We start from the raw sequence: 24,082 nt of genomic DNA on the forward strand, positions 1-24,082 counted from the left end.
GGGGTTTTTCCGTAATTATTGTATGGCCTTGCCTTACAATATAAAGTGCCTTGGGGCAACTGTTTGTTGTGATTTGGCGCTATATAAATAAAATTGATGTTGATGATGATGATTGATGATGCAACCTTTTCTTTGATAAAATAAATCTAAAAAAAAAACAACAAAAAAAAAACAACTTGTACTTTGTGTTTTCTGAAATCATATTACAGTTTGTGTCACAATCTAAGAGTGTGACAGATATGATAAAACAGGACAGCATGAAAACCTTTTTTTCCCAGTGCTGTGTATGTGTACCGTACAACACAGTACAAATGCCTTCAATGGAATGTAGCTAATTCAGTTCTGATGACGTGCTGACAGGCAGACCGCACAGTGTGAATCCTGGAGTATCTTAAACAGAAGCATGTGTTGCTGTTCTTGACTCCTCCTCTCTGGCTCTTCTGTCAATAAACTGCAGGTTGATTGGCACAGCAGGAGCCAGAAGGGTTCTGGTGATTGGCTTGACTGCAGTTCCAGCAGGATCTGGCCTCACCTCATAATGCTTTATTATCTTGGGATTGAGAGAAAGACACAGATGCATTGTTACTACTGAGAGTTCTGTGGTAAACTGTAAAGATCGCAAACACACAACATTCTCCACATACATTTTCACCATTTCTAATTTAAAGTTACACTTTCAATCAGTGGCGGCTTTTGATACCGGCCATGCGAGCCGTCGCCCTGGGCAGCATTTATGGAGGGGCAGCACCGTGGGAACGAACACTTAAAAAAAATCATATCCACCGTAAAAATGGTTTTCTTGTCACTGTGTGTAAAATTGGCAAATTGCTGCCCCCTGCAGGCAGCTGCAGGTGCCCCTGCTTGCTGAAGCAGTGAGATGGTGAAAGAAAGGGGAGGGGTGCACCGTGTGCAGAGGACAGTTCACCTCGGGGTTTCTCTAATGGGAGGGACAAGTTGGGGGGGTTATGGGCTAAAGTCAGTTACACTTCGACTTTCTTCCAAATAAAGCACATCTCATTCATATAATTGTAAATACAGGCTAATAATTCCTGCACGTTTTTCTGAATTGTGTGACATGTCCTGCAACACATGGAAAGGATTCAGCTTTACCCTGAGCTGGGTGCAGCCGAATTCTCTCCATGTGCAGCAGGAAACCAGTGACAGGTGCTCTCCTCGGTGTGCTCTGCTCCGCTTCACAGAACCAGAACTCTGCGTCACATTTCTCTGCGGATCACACAGCAAATGAGGCAGGCAGCCAGTTTATGAAATAAAAGGCATTTGAAAGTAGACAGACGGGGTGTAACAAACGGGTTTGAATCTGCCCACTTGAGGAAAAAAGTTTGCAGAAAGGACAACCAGTCTATTTGTAAAGACGGCTTAGAACTTATACTGTGTTCACATTACAAGCTGAAGTGACTGAATCCCACCCTTTTTCTGTGCCTGCAAGAGTGTTTTTACAATAACTTTCCAGCAGCTGACAACTCTTTTTGTTGTCATGTACACTGACAAAATAATCATAACAATAATAATAACAATAATGAAATTTAAAATTAGGATTATCATCATAATTAACTGGTTTATTTAATGGAGAAAAAGAATTACATTTGATTTCACTGGCATGGAAACGCTAGTGACATTTCAGTTTTGATTTTTGTTTGATCCACAGAAAATTGGGAGAAAAAGCAAAGGCTACATGATCAAATTTCTGTCAAACCTAAAACTTTTGCAGATTATTTAATGTGAAGTATTTACACATTTAGCCTAATATGTACAAACATCAAGCTAAATATTTAGCTAAATGTGGAGACAAATGTGTACCTTAATAAAAGAGCTAATTGTTCCTTCTTGAAAGACAGATTAATAAAGTGTCTAATGTAAGGGCATGTTTACTCAAACTTACAGAGCCCTGGAAGTGTCATCGCAAAATGTTTTGCATGTGGAGAGAATGTGCACATGTTTTATTATATTGTGCACTCGTTTTATTATATTCTGCGCACGTTTTAAGCATTGTTTGAGTAAAACAACGGCACGATCTACTTAAACGTGGCCACAATTTGTAAAACGTGCATTCAATGTTGTCGTGACACATAAATGTTGGCTATTAGACAACAAACCAGCAGACAGTGTAATACATTTTCTCATTAGAAATGGATCTGGTCAGAGTGTATCATCATGGTTTGGGTGCTCAAGGACATACAGAGAACTCCAGCTGCCCAGCATGACATCATCTGGAGTTTAAGCACATTAAAAAGGATGCTGAGGACGAAGCGTCTCCCTGTCTTGAGGATGACAATTTAGGTCATATTATGAAGTTTATTTTGAACAAAAGGAAAACGTGCGCTCGTTTTATTAATTTGAGGGCTCAATTAAAAGAAAACGCGCGCACATTTTATCAATTCGAGGGCTCGATTAAAGGAAAACGTGCGCACGTTTTATTAATTCAAGGGCTCGATTAAAGGAAAACATTTACACGAATTATCACGGCTATTAAAACGTGCACACGAATTATCACGGCCAGGAAAACGTGTGCACGTTTTATTAATTTGAGAGCATGTTTTATTAATTCGTGGGTTCAATTAAAGGAAAACATGTGCGCAAATTATCATGGCCAGAAAAAAATATCACTCTAAGTGACCTCCCCCGGGTTCCGTACAAACTTGCAATTCATGGATGTTTTGTTTTGATGTCAATTTCAATTGTAATTTCAGGGGCACTTCTAAAATATTAACCCGTTTATGCCCAGATTTTTTTTTAAGTGGAAAAGTTGCATCAGTACCTTTGAGATTTTTTTTTTTTTTTTGTGAGAAGAAAATTACAGTGATACACTTTGGCAACAATTTTGTTGCCAGTGGGGCAAAACAGGTTAATAATATAATGTCTATTTGTGCAAAATTTTGGCTGTTTTTATTTTTAGTTGAGGGAGGAGGCGCTCGGATGGAGTCTCACCCTGGGAGTAGTTCAGTGTAGAACCGCTACTGCTTTCAATAATGTTAAATTCTGAATAAATGTGGGATGATTATCTCATGTATGACTGGTCTCAAACTTGCCTCGATATGCGTACAGTTTACAATGGAACATTTGAGCTCGGAAACATTCAACTGAATGATAATGGGGCATGTGGGGAAGAAGTTGGAGGTACATACAGAATGAAGAATTGAGCAATGCAGAACTGAGCCATGGGAAATCTCTTGCCTCAGTGACTGACCTGGCATCAGAATTAACTGTGTTTTAATGATATGAGATAGAAACGTACTTTTTTTTGCTGAAAAGTTAACTCTGCAGACTTACGAGCCATCCTCCACCATCTTTGTACTCCTCATAGAAGCTGTGTGATGACGTGAGCAATATGAGTGTCCAATCGGAATTGCTTCACCGTCACATGTTTTTCCAAAATCCAATCGTAGGGCAGATTCACCTCACGTGACACACCAAAGATTGTTTTTAGGAGTGATGTGTTACTAGTTGGCCCGTTTGTATAGCCCCTGATTGCTCCAATGCGCCCTGCGTCATTACGCACAGTGAAAGTGAAAGTGAGTAGAGGGAGCAGACGGAGGGCCTCTCATACAATCTCATGTGCTCAAACAGTGTGTGAGTATCAGGATTGCTTGACTAGTTTTCCTGTGAATGTTACTGGATAACCCTGTGGCAAGCTCTCTCGCTCCGATGTAAAGCATTGTTTACCATATCAATGGAGCGAGGGGGAGGGGCCGCTCCTCAAACTGAATGAGCCTCGAAGTGTGAATGTTGCTTTCAGAGCAGGAGAGAATAAACACACAGTCAACTTCATAGTAGAAGTTTGTGATGTGACCTTTGTGTAATAGCAGACAGAAATTGCTTTGAGATGAAAACAAACACAATGCATAGACCATTTTGTATATATAGTTAAAAATGTGCATTTGTGTTTATTGTTTGAACCTTTTTGTTGTACAGTCTTTCATACAAGAGCCCAAATTACCTTTATAAAGTGTCAAAACAGTTGTTTATTATAGTTTGCTGTGTGTTTGCTGTGCTGAGACTCTGATCCATGTGTTTATCTCTTCTAGATTGGACTACTGCAATGTTCTATTTTCTGGTTTACCGCAGTCCATCATTAGGGGTCTCCAGTTGGTTCAAAATGCTGCAACCAGACTTTTGACACGAAGCAGAAAGTTTGACCACATTACACCCATTTTGGCATCCCTTCACTGGCATCCTGTCCCAGTGAGATCAGATTTGAAGGTTCTGCTACTAGTCTATAAAATTGTTCATGGACTGGCACCTGACTACCTAGCTGACCGAATTAAACCTTACGTACCGCCCCGGACTTTGCGTTCTCAGGGTGCATGACTACTTTGTGTCCCTTGGGTGAATAAAAAGTCTGCAGGTCACAGAGCTTTCTCTTATCATGTCCCTGTTCTGTGGAATGATCTCCCTGCATCAATAAAACAGTCAGATTCTGGAGAGAACTTCAAGTCCAGAATTAAGACGCACTTATTTTTCCTTTCCTATGGCTAGCATACTGGCATAGTATAGTTCTATGCTTTTTACTCTTTTAATTCATTTTACTAGGAAACGGAGCGTGCCGCGGCCTCAACTTTACCTAAATTCTGGGTCTTTTAGTGAAGCTTAGGGCTACTGGCCGGCGATCACCTTAGTATTTCCTGTTTTTCTTGTTGTTCAATGCTAGCACATTATACTGTATTTCTTGTCTTTCTGATGCCTGGTTCTGTTTTTTTTCTTTCTGTTTAAGGTGCAGCTCCATCCAGAGATGGGAGTGGTGTTTGTGCTGGAGACCCTCCTGTCCTGTGCACCAACAGCATTTCCTGTATATTCATTTTGTAAATTGTTCTGTAATTTATGTCTGTAGCATGGCCCAAGCAGAGGGTTACCCCTTTGAGTCTGGTCTGCTTGAGATTTCTTCCTCAGAGGGCGTTTTTCCTTATCACTTCTGCTCTGGGGGTTGGTAAGGTTAGACCTTATTTGTGTGAAGTGCCTTGAGGCAACTCTGTTGTGATTTGGCGCTATGTAAATGAAAAAAAAAAAAAAAAAACAGAACAAAAGCTCATGAACGAGCACCGAGCATATGATAATCTGGCTGGATATCTGTTCCTGCCTTGGCATTGCCATGGAACATGAACCTGTTTTCAGTACAGTAAGTTTTGTTCGATTCCTTAAAGGTTTGAAACCACCATCAAAGGATTGGGATTCATTTTGTCTTTTTGTCCTTATATCACTTTTCTCTCACAATGTCCTACTTGCTTTGACGAGGTTTTATATCATGTAATGTAACATCGCATTGACAGTGGAAAGCACAAGCACTTGTCTTCTGATACTCAGCTTTATCTATCCATGAAGCCAGAGGACACACACCAATTAGCTAAACTGCATGATTGTCTTACAGACATAAAGACATGGATGACCTCTAATTTCCTGCTTTTAAACTCAGATAAAACTGAAGTTATTGTACTTGGCCCCACAAATCTTAGAAACATGGTGTCTAACCAGATCCTTACTCTGGATGGCATTACCCTGACCTCTAGTAATACTGTGAGAAATCTTGGAGTCATTTTTGATCAGGATATGTCATTCAATGCGCATATTAAACAAATATGTAGTACTGCTTTTTTGCATTTGCGCAATATCTCTAAAATTAGAAAGGTCTTGTCTCAGAGTGATGCTGAAAAACTAATTCATGCATTTATTTCCTCTAGGCTGGACTATTGTAATTTATTGTTATCAGGTTGTCCTAAAAGTTCCCTGAAAAGCCTTCAGTTAATTCAAAATGCTGCAGCTAGAGTACTAACGGGGACTAGAAGGAGAGAGCATATCTCACCCATATTGGCCTCTCTTCATTGGCTTCCTGTTAATTCTAGAATAGAATTTAAAATTCTTCTTCTTACTTATAAGGTTTTGAATAATCAGGTCCCATCTTATCTTAGGGACCTCATAGTACCATATCACCCCAATAGAGCGCTTCGCTCTCAGACTGCAGGCTTACTTGTAGTTCCTAGGGTTTGTAAGAGTAGAATGGGAGGCAGAGCCTTCAGCTTTCAGGCTGCTCTCCTGTGGAACCAGCTCCCAATTCAGATCAGGGAGACAGACACCCTCTCTACCTTTAAGATTAGGCTTAAAACTTTCCTTTTTGCTAAAGCTTATAGTTAGGGCTGGATCAGGTGACCCTGAACCATCCCTTAGTTATGCTGCTATAGACTTAGACTGCTGGGGGGTTCCCATGATGCACTGAGTGTTTCTTTCTCTTTTTGCTCTGTATGCACCACTCTGCATTTAATCATTAGTGATTGATCTCTGCTCCCCTCCACAGCATGTCTTTTTCCTGGTTCTGTCCCTCAGCCCCAACCAGTCCCAGCAGAAGACTGCCCCTCCCTGAGCCTGGTTCTGCTAGAGGTTTCTTCCTGTTAAAAGGGAGTTTTTCCTTCCCACTGTCGCCAAGTGCTTGCTCACAGGGGGTCGTTTTGACCGTTGGGGTTTTTCTGTAATTATTGTATGGCTTTGCCTTGCAATATAAAGCGCCTTGGGGCAACTGTTTGTTGTGATTTGGCGCTATATAAATTAAATTGATTTGATTTGATTTGATTTGACAGTTGACATTTTCAGAAGCATTTTGATTTCGAAATAAGAGTCTATAATATTCTTAATAATCAAATTTTGAAAAGTTGGACATTCCGTAGCTCCATCCATTTCTGCAGATGCGCACATGTGGACACCACTGAATGCGTTTGTGTGTGTGTATGTATATATATATATATATATATATATATATATATATATATATATATATATATATATATATATATGGAAGAGAGAGAGAGAAAGAGAGAGAGAGTCTTTATTATCATTCTACATACATACAACAAAACTTCTCCTCTCCATTTAACCATCCTTATTATAGTTAGACACAATCCAACCACTAGGACCAGTCGGGGACCAACTCCAGATGTAGAGACGCTGCTTTGGTCAGGGGCAGAGGAAGGAGCAGACCCTGAATAAGCATGTTTTAGATTGTGGGAGGAAACCGGAGCACCTGGAGGGAAACCCACACCTACACGGGGAGAACATGCAACTCACACAGAAAGGGCAGGAAGAGATCCCATGACCTTCTTGCTGTGAGGCATGAATTTTAACCACTAAGCAACCGTGCTGCCCATGTAAAATATGTACGTAATTGTACTTTAACCACTTTAATGTGAGGTGCAGAAAAGAAGACAGTCAACACTCTGGTTAATAATTGTTCAACAATGAACCACTGTTGTTTTTGGCAGAGATGAACAGTCCAAAGTGAGAGAGGGATTTGTGGTTGGCCCCTTACTCTAAAGCCGCACTTTATAAATAAATAAATCAGCAGGACAGAAGACAGAGAGTCCACTGTGCTCTGGCTGGGGTTACTGCAGGTCAAAGCCAGATTACAAATTCAACTGGGCAGTTTAAAAAGAAAAAAAAAGGTTTATTGTCTCCTGATGTCTCTGGCACAGTTTGCACCTCAGACCTTTACAGGTTCTGTCCTCCCACAGTTTACAGTAAATCTGAAAAGTATCCACAGAACTGCACTGTTCCCACATGTTGTTATGTTAACAGCCTTATTCCAAAATGGAAGAAATTCATTTTATCCTCAACTTCTACACACTTAATGACATATGACAATGTCATTAAGTGTGAAAACATGTAATAATGACAATGTGAAAAGGTTTTTTAGGAGATTTTTGCAAGTTTATTAAAAATAAAATAAACTAAGAAATCACCTGTAGCTACATAGTATTCACAGTCTTTGCCATGAAGCTCAAAATTGAACTCAGGTGCCTCCTGTTTCAACTGGTCATCCTTGAGATGTTTCTACAGCTTAAGTGGAGTCCACCTGTGATAAATTCAGTTGACCGGACATGATTTGGAAAGACATACACCTGTCTACAAGGCATGTGAATCTCATCACTGACTACCAGCAATACGATACATATAGCGATACATGACGATACTGACGATATGATTCACCCCTGTTCCCAATTCAATGCGATTTGATATGTATTTGATGGCAATTCAATTTCTCACAATGTGATATGATGCGATTTGGTGCGATACAATTAATGATGGGTATTGATAAGATTTTATCAATATTGATTTTGCTTATGGATCCAATTCTTTATCGATTCCCTTATCAATACCTCTTGTGAATTTTCTGTGTACTAAAAGGTTACTATGTCAACAACATTTTATTGAGTCTTAAAGTAAATAAATATGAAATTGGTCACTGGATCCTTGATCTCTGGACATAAATAAAATCTGTGCATGGTCACTGGATCCTTGATGTACATGGTGGATCTGGACATAAATAGAAATAAACAAAATCTGTAGTTTTTGTCAAAAGCATTTCCTTTCAGATATTAATGGCACAAATGTAACTCCACAGACTCTGAGCTGAGCTCTCAGCTGGCTGTGCTGCACATCAGTATGTAATTCATAAAAAAAGGACTCATTTTGGGAAAATAACGGGTTTGGTTGCAGTTAATAGTTTGTATTATAACATTTGGAAAGAGGTGTCATTTGATTTAAAACGGAAATTCACTCTGAAGTTATTAATTCAGACCAAAATCTGTGCATCTCTTTGGAGCTGTGCACTTAGTCCCACAAAAGAGAAGATATTATTATTATTATTATTATTATTATTATTCCGTTCCTTTACCTGATGGACAACTTCAGTTTACTCACCAGCTGGTGCTCACGCCAGAGAACCATTGCATAAAACTCCAGTGTGGAACGTTGGACGTTTCTTGCCTGCAACAAGAGTCCCGGTTCGCGACTTTAATCCACACAAAGGTGAGTCACGATTGACATCTTTAAATGCCTTTGAGAGGGGTTAATGAAGACATTGTGGACCTGCTGCTGGAAGCGAAGCGGAGAACCAGCAAACAGAGGGTCAAGACGCTGTTTTGTTGTTTCAAGCTTAAAGCAGACCCACTGCAGTCTGCAATCAATGTAGAGAAATGATCATTTCCCGATAAACACCCTCAAAAACAATGGCCTGAACTGAAGGACTGATAAGGGAAAAGTTAAGAAAAAAGGCTATTGATGTCATCATGTTTGTTGTGGTAGAAATGTGCTTTCTGGCTTCTGTCCGTGGTGCATTCAATGTGAATTGGAAAAAAAATCAATGCAAGCAGGCAGCAAGTGATGCAACACGATTCACCCGTCAAATTAATCAATGCACACTGAATGAATCGATGCATCGTGCATGTTTGTATCTAGATACCAATTCATATCGATTAATCTCCATATGCCTACTGTCTCCATAAGGTCCCCACAATTGACAGCATGTCAGAGCTCAACACAAGACTTCCCTCTGGATGAAGTCAAAGAATTGTCTGTAAACCACCGAGACAAGATTGTCTTGAGGCCAAATGAGGGGAAGGGTACAGAAACATTTCTGCTGCTTTGAAGGTCCCAATGAGCACAGTGCTCCATCTCTGCAAATGGAAGAAGTTTGTATCCATCGGAGTCTTCCCAGAGCTGGCTGCATGTCTAAACTCAGCAATCGTGGGAAAAGGGCCTTAATCAGGGAGGAGACCAAGAACCCGATGGTCACTCAGAGCTCCAGCATTCCTCTTTGGAGAGAGGAGAACCTTCTCTGCAGCAATCCACCAATCAGGCCTGTATGGCAAAGTGGCCAGAAAGAAGCCTTAGTAAAAGGTACAAGCAGCCCACCTGGAGTTTGCACCCGAAGGACTCTCAGACCATGAGATACAAAATTCTCTGGTCTGACAAGACAAAGATTGAATTCTTTGGCATGAATGCCACGTGTCATGTTTGGAGGAAACCAGGCACCATCCCTACAGTGAAGCATGGTGGTGGCAGCATCATACTGTAGGGATGTTTTTCAGCGGCAGCAACTGGGAGACGAGTCAGGATTGAGGGAAAGATGAATGCAGCAATGTATAGAAACACCCTGGATGAAAACCTGCTCCAGAGCGCTCTTGACCTCAGACTGGGGCGAAAGTTCATCTTGCAGCACGACAATGACCCTAAGCACACAGCCAAGATGTCAAAGGAGTGATTTCAGGGTAACTCTGTGAATGTCCTTGAGTGGCCCAGCCAGAGTCCAGACCTAAATCCAATTGAACGTCTCTGGAGAGATCTGAAAATGGCTGAGCACAGACACCCCCCATCCAACCTGATGGAGCCTGAGAGGTGCTACAAAGTGGAATGGGCAAACAGCCCAAAGATAAGGGTTGCTAGCTTGTGGCATCATATTCAAGAAGACCTGAGGCTGTAATTCCTGTCAAAAGTGCATCAACAAAGTACTGAATAAAGGGTGTGAATAATTATGTACTTGTAGTTCCTAGGGTTTGTAAGAGTAGAATGGGAGGCAGAGCCTTCAGCTTTCAGGCTCCTCTCCTGTGGAACCAGCTCCCAATTCAGATCAGGGAGACAGATACCCTCTCTACTTTTAAGATTAGGCTTAAAACTTTCCTTTTCGCTAAGGCTTATAGCTAGGGCTGGATCGGGTGACCCTGGACCATCCCTTGGTTATGTTGCTTTAGACGTAGACTGTGTTTCATAATTATTGTTATGGCTTGCCTTGCAATGTGGAGCGCCTTGGGGCAACTGTTTGTTGTGATTGTGGCGCTCTACAAGAAAAAGTTGATTGATTGATTGATTTCTTAGTGCCCCTTCACACATTAGTGTGAATAAGTACAACTCAGGGCGACTCACTGCGAAACAGCTCATATGAGCGAACACCGATACATCGCACCGACGGGCAGGCATGCATGATCCCGGTGCGACAGTTCTTGCATGCGACGGTGTCTTTCGAGCAGGAACACAGTGCAAGTAGCTGTAGCGCCAGCTGCGTGTTATGATCTGACAGTCCGTTTCAACCTGGGGGTTAGCCTGTCAATAGACTGCAGCATGCACGCGCTCGTTCGCTGCAGCCCTTCGCCACAGTGAATATGTTTTTATTTATGTGCCACTGTGAGTGACAGCAAGCAGACACACACGCATCACAGTTTTGCAGTTGTTAGCCTATGTCTGTCCAAACACAGTATGTGTTGTCCAGCTGTGACATCCAAAATCCACAGATTGCCACAGCTGCTTATGTCGATGGCCACACCTCCTGTCAGTTCAGCGCACACAGCAACTCACTGTGTCTGTTTGCAAAGCAAATGAGTTTACTTCATTTTGGAATCAGGCTGCAACATAGCAAAATGTGGAAGGCGTGAACCGCTGTGAATACTTTTTGGATACAGAGTTACAACACTTCAACTACACTACTGTCCTCTTCAAGGAGCTGCTGCTTTGATGGTCAAACCATGACTATCATTTGTTTCCTGGAAGAAAACAACTGTGCTCTAATTTCAGCAGCTCAAACCAGCACAGGGACCAAACAAAAGCATGTCTGTGTCAGTGAACTCACCCTGGACAGGAGGAGGTACATTTCCAGCTCAGCCACCCGCCGGCCCAAACAGGCCCGGATCCCAAAACCAAAAGGCACTGATCCAAATGGGTGCAGCTTGTACTTCTCATCTCCTCCTCTGAGCCACCGCTCAGGCAAGAAGCTTTTGGCCTCGGGAAAGATGCTCTCATCGTAGGACACCGCGTAGTGGCACAGATGGAACAGAGTCTGCGAGGGGAACATCACATTCTCATGAGAACAAAATAAATACTGTGTCACATTTTACCTGGAAGCAGAGGCCATGCGTTGTCCTACATTTTTAGGGAAGAGATAGTCTCCCACCACAATCTCATTTTCAGCAGTCACTCGGGCATTTCCTGGTACCACCGGATACAGTCTGGACACAACAAACACAACAGCCTCAGAAGTGACATCTTCATTTGAGTGCTTTGACTGATGAACAAGCAGGGTCTGAATGTGCTTGTGCATGTACACACCGTGCGCTGACAGCTTTAAATATGAAATTCAAAAACAGTGTGATCCTCATTACTTTTTGATGTTTTAAGATCTTTCTACACCAGAGGTGGCAAATCCTTTCATAGGTTTCAAGTTGACCTGGGTTTGATTCCCGGTCACACTGGCCGTCTGTGTCCTTGGATGGGACACTTCATCTGCACTGTCTCAGTCTACCCAGCTGTAAATGGGAACCAGCCTTGGCTGGGGAAGTAACCTCCCTGTTCAGATTGGGGTTGGCAATCTGGCTCCAGTCAGATTTAAAAAGGTTTTCTTTCTAATTGGATAGTGGTCAGACCGATTTTCAAATTTTGCTCATCTACACACACGTCCAAACTCAATCAAGCGGAGTTTTTCCACCACTTGCATTGTGATGTTTCACCTTTTTGTACTAAGCCTTAATGTTCATATCTTGCCACGGCACTAGCTTGTCGTGTTCTCGTACCCATGCATTGCTACTGCAGCAGCGATGTCCTCAAATACAGTCTGATTTGCGTTTCCTGGTTTCCAGATTCTTTCATGGCCATCACTATCTCCTACCAAAGACAAACAAGATGCTGTACAAACTTTGGACAATGTTACTTCAGAATTTGGCGGGACTTTACACACTGCTTTTGCACATATCCCCAATGCTGATGTCATGATCCATGAGCTTTTCAGACTGAAGCCACATTTGAATTAAGACTTCTGTGATTCCAGCTCAAAGTCGACTCAACCCACCTCTCAGTTAAAAGAATCCGGATGAAATTAGAACAGCGCCGTTCACATTTAGAATACAGTGGTCCCTCGCTATAAAGCGGTTCACCTTTCACGGCCTCGCAGTTTTGCTGATTTTTTTAGTCCAATTTTCCATGCTTTTTTTTTTTTTTACAGCACATTGTGTTCTGCGTCCTCATCAAGCAGGCTGGTCGCGGCACCGTTCTGCGTGTCTGTTTATAAGAATCTTCTCGCCCAGAAGAAAAAAGAGCGCCAACAACTACCCATGACTGTGTTCTTCACTCGGAAAAAGACACCTGCACCGAGGTGTCACTCAGTGGAAAAAGACACGACAACGGAGCGGTGCCAGAATGAAGAGGCGTGATCAGAGGAACTGTGAAGTACTGGTGAGTCACTATTAATAATTTCTTATGTGTCCAACCTCGTAGGTTGATCATTAAAATTAAATTCCTTAGTTCTAAAAGCCATCATAATTATTTATAGGAAAACGTTTTATTTTTATTTCTCAAACAAATGTTTGGGCCTGAAAACAGTTTGGTCTTATTTTTCTACTCAGGTTTGAACTTTGAGAGTGTTTACACATGAGAGAAAAGTGAGAAAATGTTAATGCCTGTTTGAGAAAAGTGTATAAAGTGTGTAGTGAGGGGTTTTACAGCCTTAAAATGTCTATAATAATTGTAAAAAATAACGCTGACTACTTCGCGGATTTAGCCTATTGCGGATGATTTTTAGAACGTAACTCCCGCAATAAACGAGGGACCACTGTAAAGAAAAAAAAACTACCTGTCTTAAATTGGATTCAGCCCAAATCAGACTTGAGCTGCAATGCCAATCCCAGTCTGAACAGGATCTCACACTGGCATCTCATACAGGAGGAGCTGCAGACTCTTATCTGCTTCACACTATGGAATCCAAGAATACACTTAAGGACAACTATATCCTGCATGAGACTCATTTTTTCTTCCTCCATGGGTTTGCTGGTGGAGCACCAAAACAGGACTATCAAATTAAAAGACAGAGTGCATGTGTGTGTCTGTATTTAGTCTCAGATTAATGCATTTTACAGTAAAGCAGCTCCTGCAGACCCTCAGCATGTTCTGTGCTGATAAGAGCTGCAGAATGGCTAACCGGAGCGTCTCCCTGATGATGGCCTTCAGGTAGGGCATGTGAGAAATGTCATCACTGACCGGCACCTTGTTTCCAGGACAAACACTGATCACCTCCTGGTACAGCCGTTCTTGGATTTTGCGCTGCTTTGCCAGGTTGTACAGAGACCATGAAATTGTGTTGGAGGTCTGCAACAGAAGGAACAAACTCTTATGTTCTGTTTTTTGGACAGGATTAACCTGATACAATGTGCTGTCATCATTTTCACAGACAAAAAGCTAAATTGTTCTCCCTCTAATGTCACACTCTTCTTTAACAGTGGATACTTTGTATGCTTTCAGTCAAATGAGTGAATTAAGCACTTAATATTTATTCCAAATTTCATTTATTTAAAGTTACGTTTGCTGCCCGTCACTGTTCATTTCAGCTCTTCTGCCTCAAACTTGTGCTTTTCCTGGATTCTAAGTCACTTTTTATGAAATACATCTGCCAAATGCATGAATGTAAAATAACTAGCATAATTAAGTACAGTTGTTAAGATACGTATGCTGATATTCCAAGATTGTACTATATTTCAGAAGGAAGCTTTTCTCTTTTAACTGCACTACTACATTAAACTGAGCACTAAAATTCTGAGTTGCAGATATTTTAGATAACAAACATACCCAATGGTAGCTTAAACAAGTACCACATTTTCAAAAGTATAAGATGTTTTTTATTTTTTAGTACGATTTTTAGACTTATGCTCCAGTGTGAGTTGTACAGCAACTTTGCTTTACTTTTATAATACACCAAAAAAGTTATCTGCTACCTGCTGAACACTGCCATCTGTTGGACATGTCTGGGGCTTGTTGTACGTAATAATCAAGTGATGGTTAAAATTAGATGTACTTTTAGTGGTACAGCTTAGCTAAAATTTCCATTAAAATTGTTCATTTTGTGATAAAAGCATGCAAATTATTGGTTGAGTTAATAGCATTTTAAAAAGGAATAGTTTGCACCATCTGTGCTTAGTTATCATGTTACGGGGTAACATATGTCATACGTCATAGAATCCAATGGATGTCGACCTTGTTTGACCTATTCCATTTATAAATCCTTTTATTTCAACAAATAATTTGCATCACATTTTACTAAAATTGGAGCAAATTTACCTTTTGACCCCTGTACAAACTGAAACTGATCTTTGTCACCATTTTTGCCGTTTTTACCTCATAACTCCAGAACATTCAGTCATAGATCATCCAAAATATACCTTTTTGGAATCTTTATGTACAGACAAATAATGTGGTATAGTTTTCAACATGATTGGAGCATTTTTTAATTCTGACCCCTGTGTAATACTTTATTGACCCTTGTAGCTCATTAGAGGTCAGCTCCAGGATGGCTCCATATCTTAAAATAAACATTAGTTAATTTAGAATATGTGTGCCAAATTCCATGCTTTTATCACAAAATGAACAATTGTTTTACTATACCACCCCACTATTTGAAATTAGCTTGTTACTTTATTTCATTTCCAAAGCCTAGGTCTGGTGGCCACCTAGGCAACTGCTGCTAGTTCTTTGCCATAGACATGGTGGGTTAGTGGTTAGCACTGATGCCTCACAGCAAGAAGGTTATGGCATCGCTTCCTGTCTTTCTGTATGGAGTTTGCATGTTCTCACCATGTCTGCGTGGGTTTCCTCCCACAATAAAAAAAAAACATGCTTATTTAGGGTCTGCTCCTTTTCTACTGTTACATCTGGAGTTGGTCAGCGGGCGCTGGACTGTGGCTGCTCACTGCTCCCAGTGGTTGGATTGTGTCTAACTGTAATTAGGATGGGTTAAATGTAGAGGACAAATTTCATTGTACATACGTATGTACAATCACAGTAAAGGGCCTTCTTCTTTTAGATGTATCCAAGCATCATACAAGTACAAGTTATTACAAAACAAAACGTGATTTTTGTATTGAACTGGTGTATCAATGTTAACAAAATTTTAATCAGTTCATGGTCAGTATATTCCCATTTAAACTGCAGACTTACAAGACAAAAACCTTAACTGAGTTACAATGTTATATATAATTAACTCACCCACTGTATTGTATTTTACAGGGGACATACCGTAATACCTTTGCTTTTGCTTTTTTGTTGATCCATTGTTACACCTCCAAAATGACCAAAGAACAGAATGCTTTTTTTAAAACAGGATTTGATTATAACTCAGTTTTATAAATGTGATCATTATGAATTTGTTTGAAAATGTTAATGATGCATTAAGCGGCTGCTCACACAGACTCACTGTGTCCACTCCTGCCAGCAGCAGCTCAGTGATGCTGCCGAGGATTTCAGGAACCGTCATCTTGTCGCTGAGCAGCAGGTGTGTGAGGTACGCTCCCTCCACACTGTGGTCCAAGTCCACCCTCGCTTGGATCTCTTCCATTTTTTTCTGTACCAAAGCCTCAGCTAAAGGAAACACACACACACACACACACACACACACACACACACACACACACACACACACACACACACACACACACACACACACACACACACACACACACAGCAGAATTTGTCCCATTTTACTGTTATGTAATTATTATATTATAATTTTTTAATATAATCATCATCAGTCCTGAATGTAATTATTGATGTCCATTGTTTAGTGTTGTTAGCTAATATCCGTAGTTTCTCCAAAAATATTTGTTCTTTCAACATTCCGTGTTGGCGGCATTCATCCTTGACCCAAAATACATAACATACCAACAGCAAATGTCAGCTCTCCACAGTTTGCCCATGTTCAAAATTACATGCACGCACACACGCACTTATTGTACAAACAGAGACGGTGGCGGAAGACATCAAATGCACTATCCTTTTCACTCATGGTAACAGCAACATAACACTTAACTAAACAGACTAAACCAATTGAACTACAAAAACACAATAAATCAATAACACTAAACAACACTGTTAAATTAACATGAGCCACAATAACATTTAAAACCCCAAAACTCTGACCTCCCATGGTGCATTGCACCACAACATCCACTGTTCACTGTAGTTAGCTAATATTGCTAATTTCTCCAAAAATATTAGTCCTATCAACTTTCCTTTTTTGCAGAATGCATCCTTGACCCAAAATACATAAGCATACCAAATGGCAAATGTCAGATCTCCAGAGTTTCTCCATGATTAAAGCCATACACACACACACACACACACACACACACACACACACACACACACACACACACACACACACACACACACACACACACACACACACACACACACACACATACACGTGCGCATGCCACTTGGCTATTATATTATTGATTATTATATTATTATTACTTTTACATTACTTTTGCCATTTGATTTTTAAATGGACCACAATGGAAATAAGTGTTTTCACTTTCTTGTGTCATTAGTTCCCCCCTGGCAGATCCCAAGCAGGCCGACTGGGTGACTGTGAGGAGGAAGCGTAGTTCTAAACAGAAGCCCCGTGTACACCGCCAACCCGTTCACATTTCTAACCGTTTTTCCCCACTCGACGACACACCCGCCGAGGATCAAACTCTGGTTATTGGCGACTCTATTTTGAGAAATGTGAAGTTAGCGACACCAGCAACCATAGTCAATTGTCTTCCGGGGGCCAGAGCAGGCGACATTGAAGGAAATTTGAAACTGCTGGCTAAGGCTAAGCGTAAATTTGGTAAGATTGTAATTCACGTCGGCAGTAATGACACCCGGTTACGCCAATCGGAGGTCACTAAAATTAACATTAAATCGGTGTGTAACTTTGCAAAAACAATGTCAGACTCTGTAGTTTTCTCTGGGCCCCTCCCCAATCGGACCGGGAGTGACATGTTTAGCCGCCTGTTCTCCTTGAATTGCTGGCTGTCTGAGTGGTGTCCAAAAAATGAGGTGGGCTTCATAGATAATTGGCAAAGCTTCTGGGGAAAACCTGGTCTTGTTAGGAGAGACGGCATCCATCCCACTTTGGATGGAGCAGCTCTCATTTCTAGAAATCTGGCCAATTTTCTTAAATCCTCCAAACCGTGACTATCCAGGGTTGGGACCAGGAAGCAGAGTTGTAGTCTTACACACCTCTCTGCAGCTTCTCTCCCCCCTGCCATCCCCTCATTACCCCATCCCCGTAGAGACGGTGCCTGCTCCCAGACCACCAATAACCAACAAAATTCTATTTAAGCATAAAAATTCAAAAAGAAAAAATAATATAGCACCTTCAACTGCACCACAGACTAAAACAGTTAAATGTGGTCTATTAAACATTAGGTCTCTCTCTTCTAAGTCCCTGTTGGTAAATGATATAATAATTGATCAACATATTGATTTATTCTGCCTAACAGAAACCTGGATACAGCAGGATGAATATGTTAGTTTAAATGAGTCAACACCCCCGAGTCACACTAACTGTCAGAATGCTCGTAGCACGGGCCGAGGAGGAGGATTAGCAGCAATCTTCCATTCCAGCTTATTAATTAATCAAAAACCCAGACAGAGCTTTAATTCATTTGAAAGCTTGTCTCTTAGTCTTGTCCATCCAAATTGGAAGTCCCAAAAACCAGTTTTATTTGTTATTATCTATCGTCCACCTGGTCGTTACTGTGAGTTTCTCTGTGAATTTTCAGACCTTTTGTCTGACTTAGTGCTTAGCTCAGATAAGATAATTATAGTGGGCGATTTTAACATCCACACAGATGCTGAGAATGACAGCTTCAACACTGCATTTAATCTATTATTAGACTCTATTGGCTTTGCTCAAAAAGTAAATGAGTCCACCCACCACTTTAATCATATCTTAGATCTTGTTCTGACTTATGGTATGGAAATAGAAGACTTAACAGTATTCCCTGAAAACTCCCTTCTGTCTGATCATTTCTTAATAACATTTACATTTACTCTGATGGACTACCCAGCAGTGGGGAATAAGTTTCATTACAGTAGAAGTCTTTCAGAAAGCGCTGTAACTAGGTTTAAGGATATGATTCCTTCTTTATGTTCTCTAATGCCATATACCAACACAGTGCAGAGTAGCTACCTAAACTCTGTAAGGGAGATAGAGTATCTCGTCAATAGTTTTACATCCTCATTGAAGACAACTTTGGATGCTGTAGCTCCTCTGAAAAAGAGAGCTTTAAATCAGAAGTGCCTGACTCCGTGGTATAACTCACAAACTCGCAGCTTAAAGCAGATAACCCGTAAGTTGGAGAGGAAATGGCGTCTCACTAATTTAGAAGATCTTCACTTAGCCTGGAAAAAGAGTCTGTTGCTCTATAAAAAAAGCCCTCCGTAAAGCTAGGACATCTTTCTACTCATCACTAATTGAAGAAAATAAGAACAACCCCAGGTTTCTTTTCAGCACTGTAGCCAGGCTGACAAAGAGTCAGAGCTCTATTGAGCTGAGTATTCCATTAACTTTAACTAGTAATGACTTCATGACTTTCTTTGCTAACAAAATTTTAACTATTAGAGAAAAAATTACTCATAACCATCCCAAAGACGTATCGTTATCTTTGGCTGCTTTCAGTGATGCCGGTATTTGGTTAGACTCTTTCTCTCCGATTGTTCTGTCTGAGTTATTTTCATTAGTTACTTCATCCAAACCATCAACATGTTTATTAGACCCCATTCCTACCAGGCTGCTCAAGGAAGCCCTACCATTATTTAATGCTTCGATCTTAAATATGATCAATCTATCTTTGTTAGTTGGCTATGTACCACAGGCTTTTAAGGTGGCAGTAATTAAACCATTACTTAAAAAGCCATCACTTGACCCAGCTATCTTAGCTAATTATAGGCCAATCTCCAACCTTCCTTTTCTCTCAAAAATTCTTGAATGGGTAGTTGTAAAACAGCTAACTGATCATCTGCAGAGGAATGTTCAATTTGAAGAGTTTCAGTCAGGTTTTAGAATTCATCATAGTACAGAAACAGCATTAGTGAAGGTTACAAATGATCTTCTTATGGCCTCGGACAGTGGACTCGTCTCTGTGCTTGTTCTGTTGGACCTCAGTGCTGCTTTTGATACTGTTGACCATAAAATTTTATTACAGAGATTAGAGCATGCCATAGGTATTAAAGGCACTGCGCTGCGGTGGTTTGAATCATATTTGTCTAATAGATTACAATTTGTTCATGTAAATGGGGAATCTTCTTCACAGACTAAAGTTGATTATGGAGTTCCACAAGGTTCTGTGCTAGGACCAATTTTATTCACTTTATACATGCTTCCCTTAGGCAGTATTATTAGACGGTATTGCTTAAATTTTCATTGTTATGCAGATGATACCCAGCTTTATCTATCCATGAAGCCAGAGGACACACACCAATTAGCTAAACTGCAGGATTGTCTTACAGACATAAAGACATGGATGACCTCTAATTTCCTGCTTTTAAACTCAGATAAAACTGAAGTTATTGTACTTGGCCCCACAAATCTTAGAAGCATGGTGTCTAACCAGATCGTTACTCTGGATGGCATTTCCCTGATCTCTAGTAATACTGTGAGAAATCTTGGAGTTATGTTTGATCAGGATATGTCATTCAAAGCGCATATTAAACAAATATGTAGGACTGCCTTTTTGCATTTACGCAATATCTCTAAAATCAGAAAGGTCTTGTCTCAGAGTGATGCTGAAAAACTAATTCATGCATTTATTTCCTCTAGGCTGGACTATTGTAATTCATTATTATCAGGTTGTCCTAAAAGTTCCCTAAAAAGCCTTCAGTTGGTTCAGAATGCTGCAGCTAGAGTACTGACGGGGACTAGCAGGAGAGAGCATATCTCACCCGTGTTGGCCTCCCTTCATTGGCTTCCTGTTAATGCTAGAATAGAATTTAAAATTCTTCTTCTTACTTATAAGGTTTTGAATAATCAGGTCCCATCTTATCTTAGGGACCTCGTAGTACCATATTACCCCATTAGAGCGCTTCGCTCTCAGACTGCGGGCTTACTTGTAGTTCCTAGGGTTTGTAAGAGTAGAATGGGAGGCAGAGCCTTCAGCTTTCAGGCTCCTCTCCTGTGGAACCAGCTCCCAATTCAGATCAGGGAGACAGATACCCTCTCTACTTTTAAGATTAGGCTTAAAACTTTCCTTTTCGCTAAGGCTTATAGTTAGGGCTGGATCGGGTGACCCTGGACCATCCCTTGGTTATGTTGCTTTAGACGTAGACTGTGTTTCATAATTATTGTATGGCCTTGCCTTGCAATGTGGAGCGCCTTGGGGCAACTGTTTGTTGTGATTTGGCGCTATACAAGAAAAAAGTTGATTGATTGATTGATTGATTTTGCAGAACAGAATATTTACAGTTTTTCACAATTCTTTACACATAAATACTGGTACCTGAGACACAATGAGAACAATACACTAAAATTGCACTTCTAAAACACACTTTTTTCAAAACACTACACACAATTCTCTGCATTTGGCACAATTTAATGAAGACAGGGAAGGTGATGGTCTAGTGGTTAAGTGTTGGGCTTGAGAACAGAGGGTCTTTGGTTCAAATCTCAGTCTAGCTGGAAAATCACTAAGGGCCCTTGGGCAAGGTCCTTAATCCCCTAGTTGCTCCCGGTGTGTAGTGAGTACCTTGTATGGCAGCACCCTCACATCGGAGTGAATGTGAGGCATTATTGTAAAGTGCTTTGAGCATCTGATGCAGATGGAAAAGCGCTATATAAATGCAGTCCATTTATCATTTAAATAGACAAACAAACAGCTGCCACACAGTTTTACAATAGCGATCAGAACTTCAGCATAAAAAGGCAACAGGTGAGTGTTTTGGAGCAATGGATGCCAACATTGGAAACAGAGGCAGATCCAGAGGAGTAAGAGGAGGAGGACGGGGAGGACGAGGATGAGGAAGGCCAAGGACCATAATCTCTAATGAGATCCGAGCCACTTTGGTTGACCCTGCGGGCAACCATGGTCTAACAATGAGGGAGGCTGGGCAAAGAGTACAGACAAATTTGAGCAGGTACACAGTAGCATCCATCATCTAGACTTTCCGAAATGAGAATAGGTAAGAAATCTACTCTCATCAGAAAACTGCAATACTGCATATCAATGCAGTGCTCAATAAGCACAATAGTACAGCGTTGCCTGTGGACTGTTCTGTGAGACTGTAAGAGTAAAGCATGTTGCAAGTATTTGGGAAATGTATTCCTACACAGTATTCTTACACAGTATTTATAGTATTTTACTATCTGTATTGCAGAACTGAAATATAATCCCTTTTCTCTCAGAAATTCTTGAAAGGGTAGTTGTAAAACAGCTAACTGATCATCTGCAGAGGAATGGTCTATTTGAAGAGTTTCAGTCAGGTTTTAGAATTCATCACAGTACAGAAACAGCATTAGTGAAGGTTACAAATGATCTTCTTATGGCCTCAGACAGTGGACTCATCTCTGTGCTCGTCCTGTTAGACCTCAGTGCTACTTTTGATACTGTTGACCATAAAACTTTATTACAGAGATTAGAGCATGCCATAGGTATTAAAGGCACTGAGCTGCGGTGGTTTGAATCATATTTATCTAATAGATTACAATTTGTTCATGTAAATGGGGAGTCTTCTTCACAGACTAAGGTTAATTATGGAGTTCCACAAGGTTCTATGCTAGAACCAATTTTATTCACTTTATACATGCTTCCCTTAGGCAGTATTATTAGAAAGCATTGCTTAAATTTTCAATGTTACGCAGATGATACCCAGCTTTATCTATCCATGAAGCCAGAGGACACACACCAATTAGTTAAACTGCAGGAATGTCTTACAGACATAAAGACATGGATGACCTCTATTTTCCTGCTTTTAAATTCAGATAAAACTGAAGTTATTGTACTTGGCCCCACAAATGTTAGAAACATGGTGTCTAACCAGATCCTTACTCTGGATGGCATTACCCTGACCTTTAGTAATACTCTGAGAAATCTTGGAGTCATTTTTGATCAGGATATGTCCTTCAAAGCGCATATTAAGCAAATATGTAGGACTGCTTTTTTGCATTTGCGCAATATCTCTAAAATTAGAAAGGTCTTGAGTGATGCTGAAAAACTAATTCATGCATTTATTTCCTCTAGGCTGGACTATTGTAATTCATTATTATCAGGTTGTCCTAAAAGTTCCCTGAAAAGCCTTCAGTTAATTCCAAATGCTGCAGCTAGAGTACTGACGGGGACTAGAAGGAGAGAGCATATCTCACCCATATTGGCCTCTCTTCATTGGCTTCCTGTTAATTCTAGAATAGAATTTAAAATTCTTCTTCTTACTTATAAGGTTTTGAATAATCAGGTCCCATCTTATCTTAGGGACCTCTTAGTACCATATCACCCCAATAGAGCGCTTCGCTCTCAGACTGCAGGCTTACTTGTAGTTCCTAGGGTTTTTAAAAGTAGAATGGGAGGCAGAGCCTTCACCTTTCAGGCTCCTCTCCTGTGGAACCAGCTCCCAATTTGGATCAGGGAGACAGACACCCTCTCTACTTTTAAGATTAGGCTTAAAACTTTCCTTTTTGCTAAAGCTTATAGTTAGGGCTGGATCAGGTGACCCTGAACCATCCCTTAGTTATGCTGCTATAGACTTAGACTGCTGGGGGGTTCCCATGATGCACTGAGTGTTTCTTTTTCTTTTTGCTCTGTATGCACCACTCTGCATTTAATCATGTGATTGATCTCTGCTGTCTTCCACAGCATGTCTTTTTCCTGATTCTCTCCCCTCAGCCCCAACCAGTCCCAGCAGAAGACTGCCCCTCCCTGAACCTGGTTCTGCTGGAGGTTTCTTCTTGTTAAAAGGGAGTTTTTCCTTCCCACTGTTGCCAAGTGCTTGCTCACAGGGGGTCGTTTTGACCGTTGGGATTTTTCTGTAATTACTGTATGGCTTTTGCCTTACAATATAAAGCGCCTTGGGGCAACTGTTGTTGTGATTTGGCGCTATATAAATAAAATTGATTTGATTTTGATTTGATAATCAACACAAACTGGTCGGGAACCCATTCTGTCTCCTGAACAGGAAACTGAAATCATGAACATGGTCTTAGAAAATAACACAATAACATTACAGCAAATACAAAGAAAAATAACAGAAAACAAAGAGATATTTCAAAATATTGATCGTGTAAGCTTATCAGCACTGGACTGTGTCTTGCACAGAAATAATATAAAGGTGAAGCAGGTCTACAGGGCGCCATTTGAACGCAGTTCAAAAAGAGTCAAAGAATTGTGATATAATTATGTGCAAGTGCGTCCTGTACAATCACACAATTGATGCAGACTGTCAACACTGTATAAATGATACATATTTCAATATTGTAATCATAATGATTGTGTTTCACAATAGTGACCACTCCATGTGT

At 40.7% G+C, this 24,082-nt stretch overlaps 1 protein-coding gene across 1 annotated transcript in view; it reads right to left on the reverse strand.

The window, feature by feature from the left end:
- Nucleotides 1-24,082, reverse strand: part of si:dkey-91i10.3 (cytochrome P450) — a 63,209-nt gene that overhangs the window by 24,017 nt on the left and 15,110 nt on the right. Inside the window, exons 5-9 of the mRNA XM_034186933.1 lie at nt 16,001-16,164; nt 13,736-13,902; nt 11,693-11,774; nt 11,399-11,605; nt 163-550 (exon numbers count right to left, since the gene is read on the reverse strand). Of these exons, the coding sequence (XP_034042824.1) occupies nt 392-550; nt 11,399-11,605; nt 11,693-11,774; nt 13,736-13,902; nt 16,001-16,164 (779 nt within the window). The 3' untranslated portion in view covers nt 163-391. The remainder of the gene's footprint in view (nt 1-162; nt 551-11,398; nt 11,606-11,692; nt 11,775-13,735; nt 13,903-16,000; nt 16,165-24,082) is intronic.

This window comes from Thalassophryne amazonica, chromosome 14 (assembly GCF_902500255.1).
Source record: "Thalassophryne amazonica chromosome 14, fThaAma1.1, whole genome shotgun sequence".
Taxonomy (NCBI): Eukaryota; Metazoa; Chordata; class Actinopteri; order Batrachoidiformes; family Batrachoididae; genus Thalassophryne; species Thalassophryne amazonica.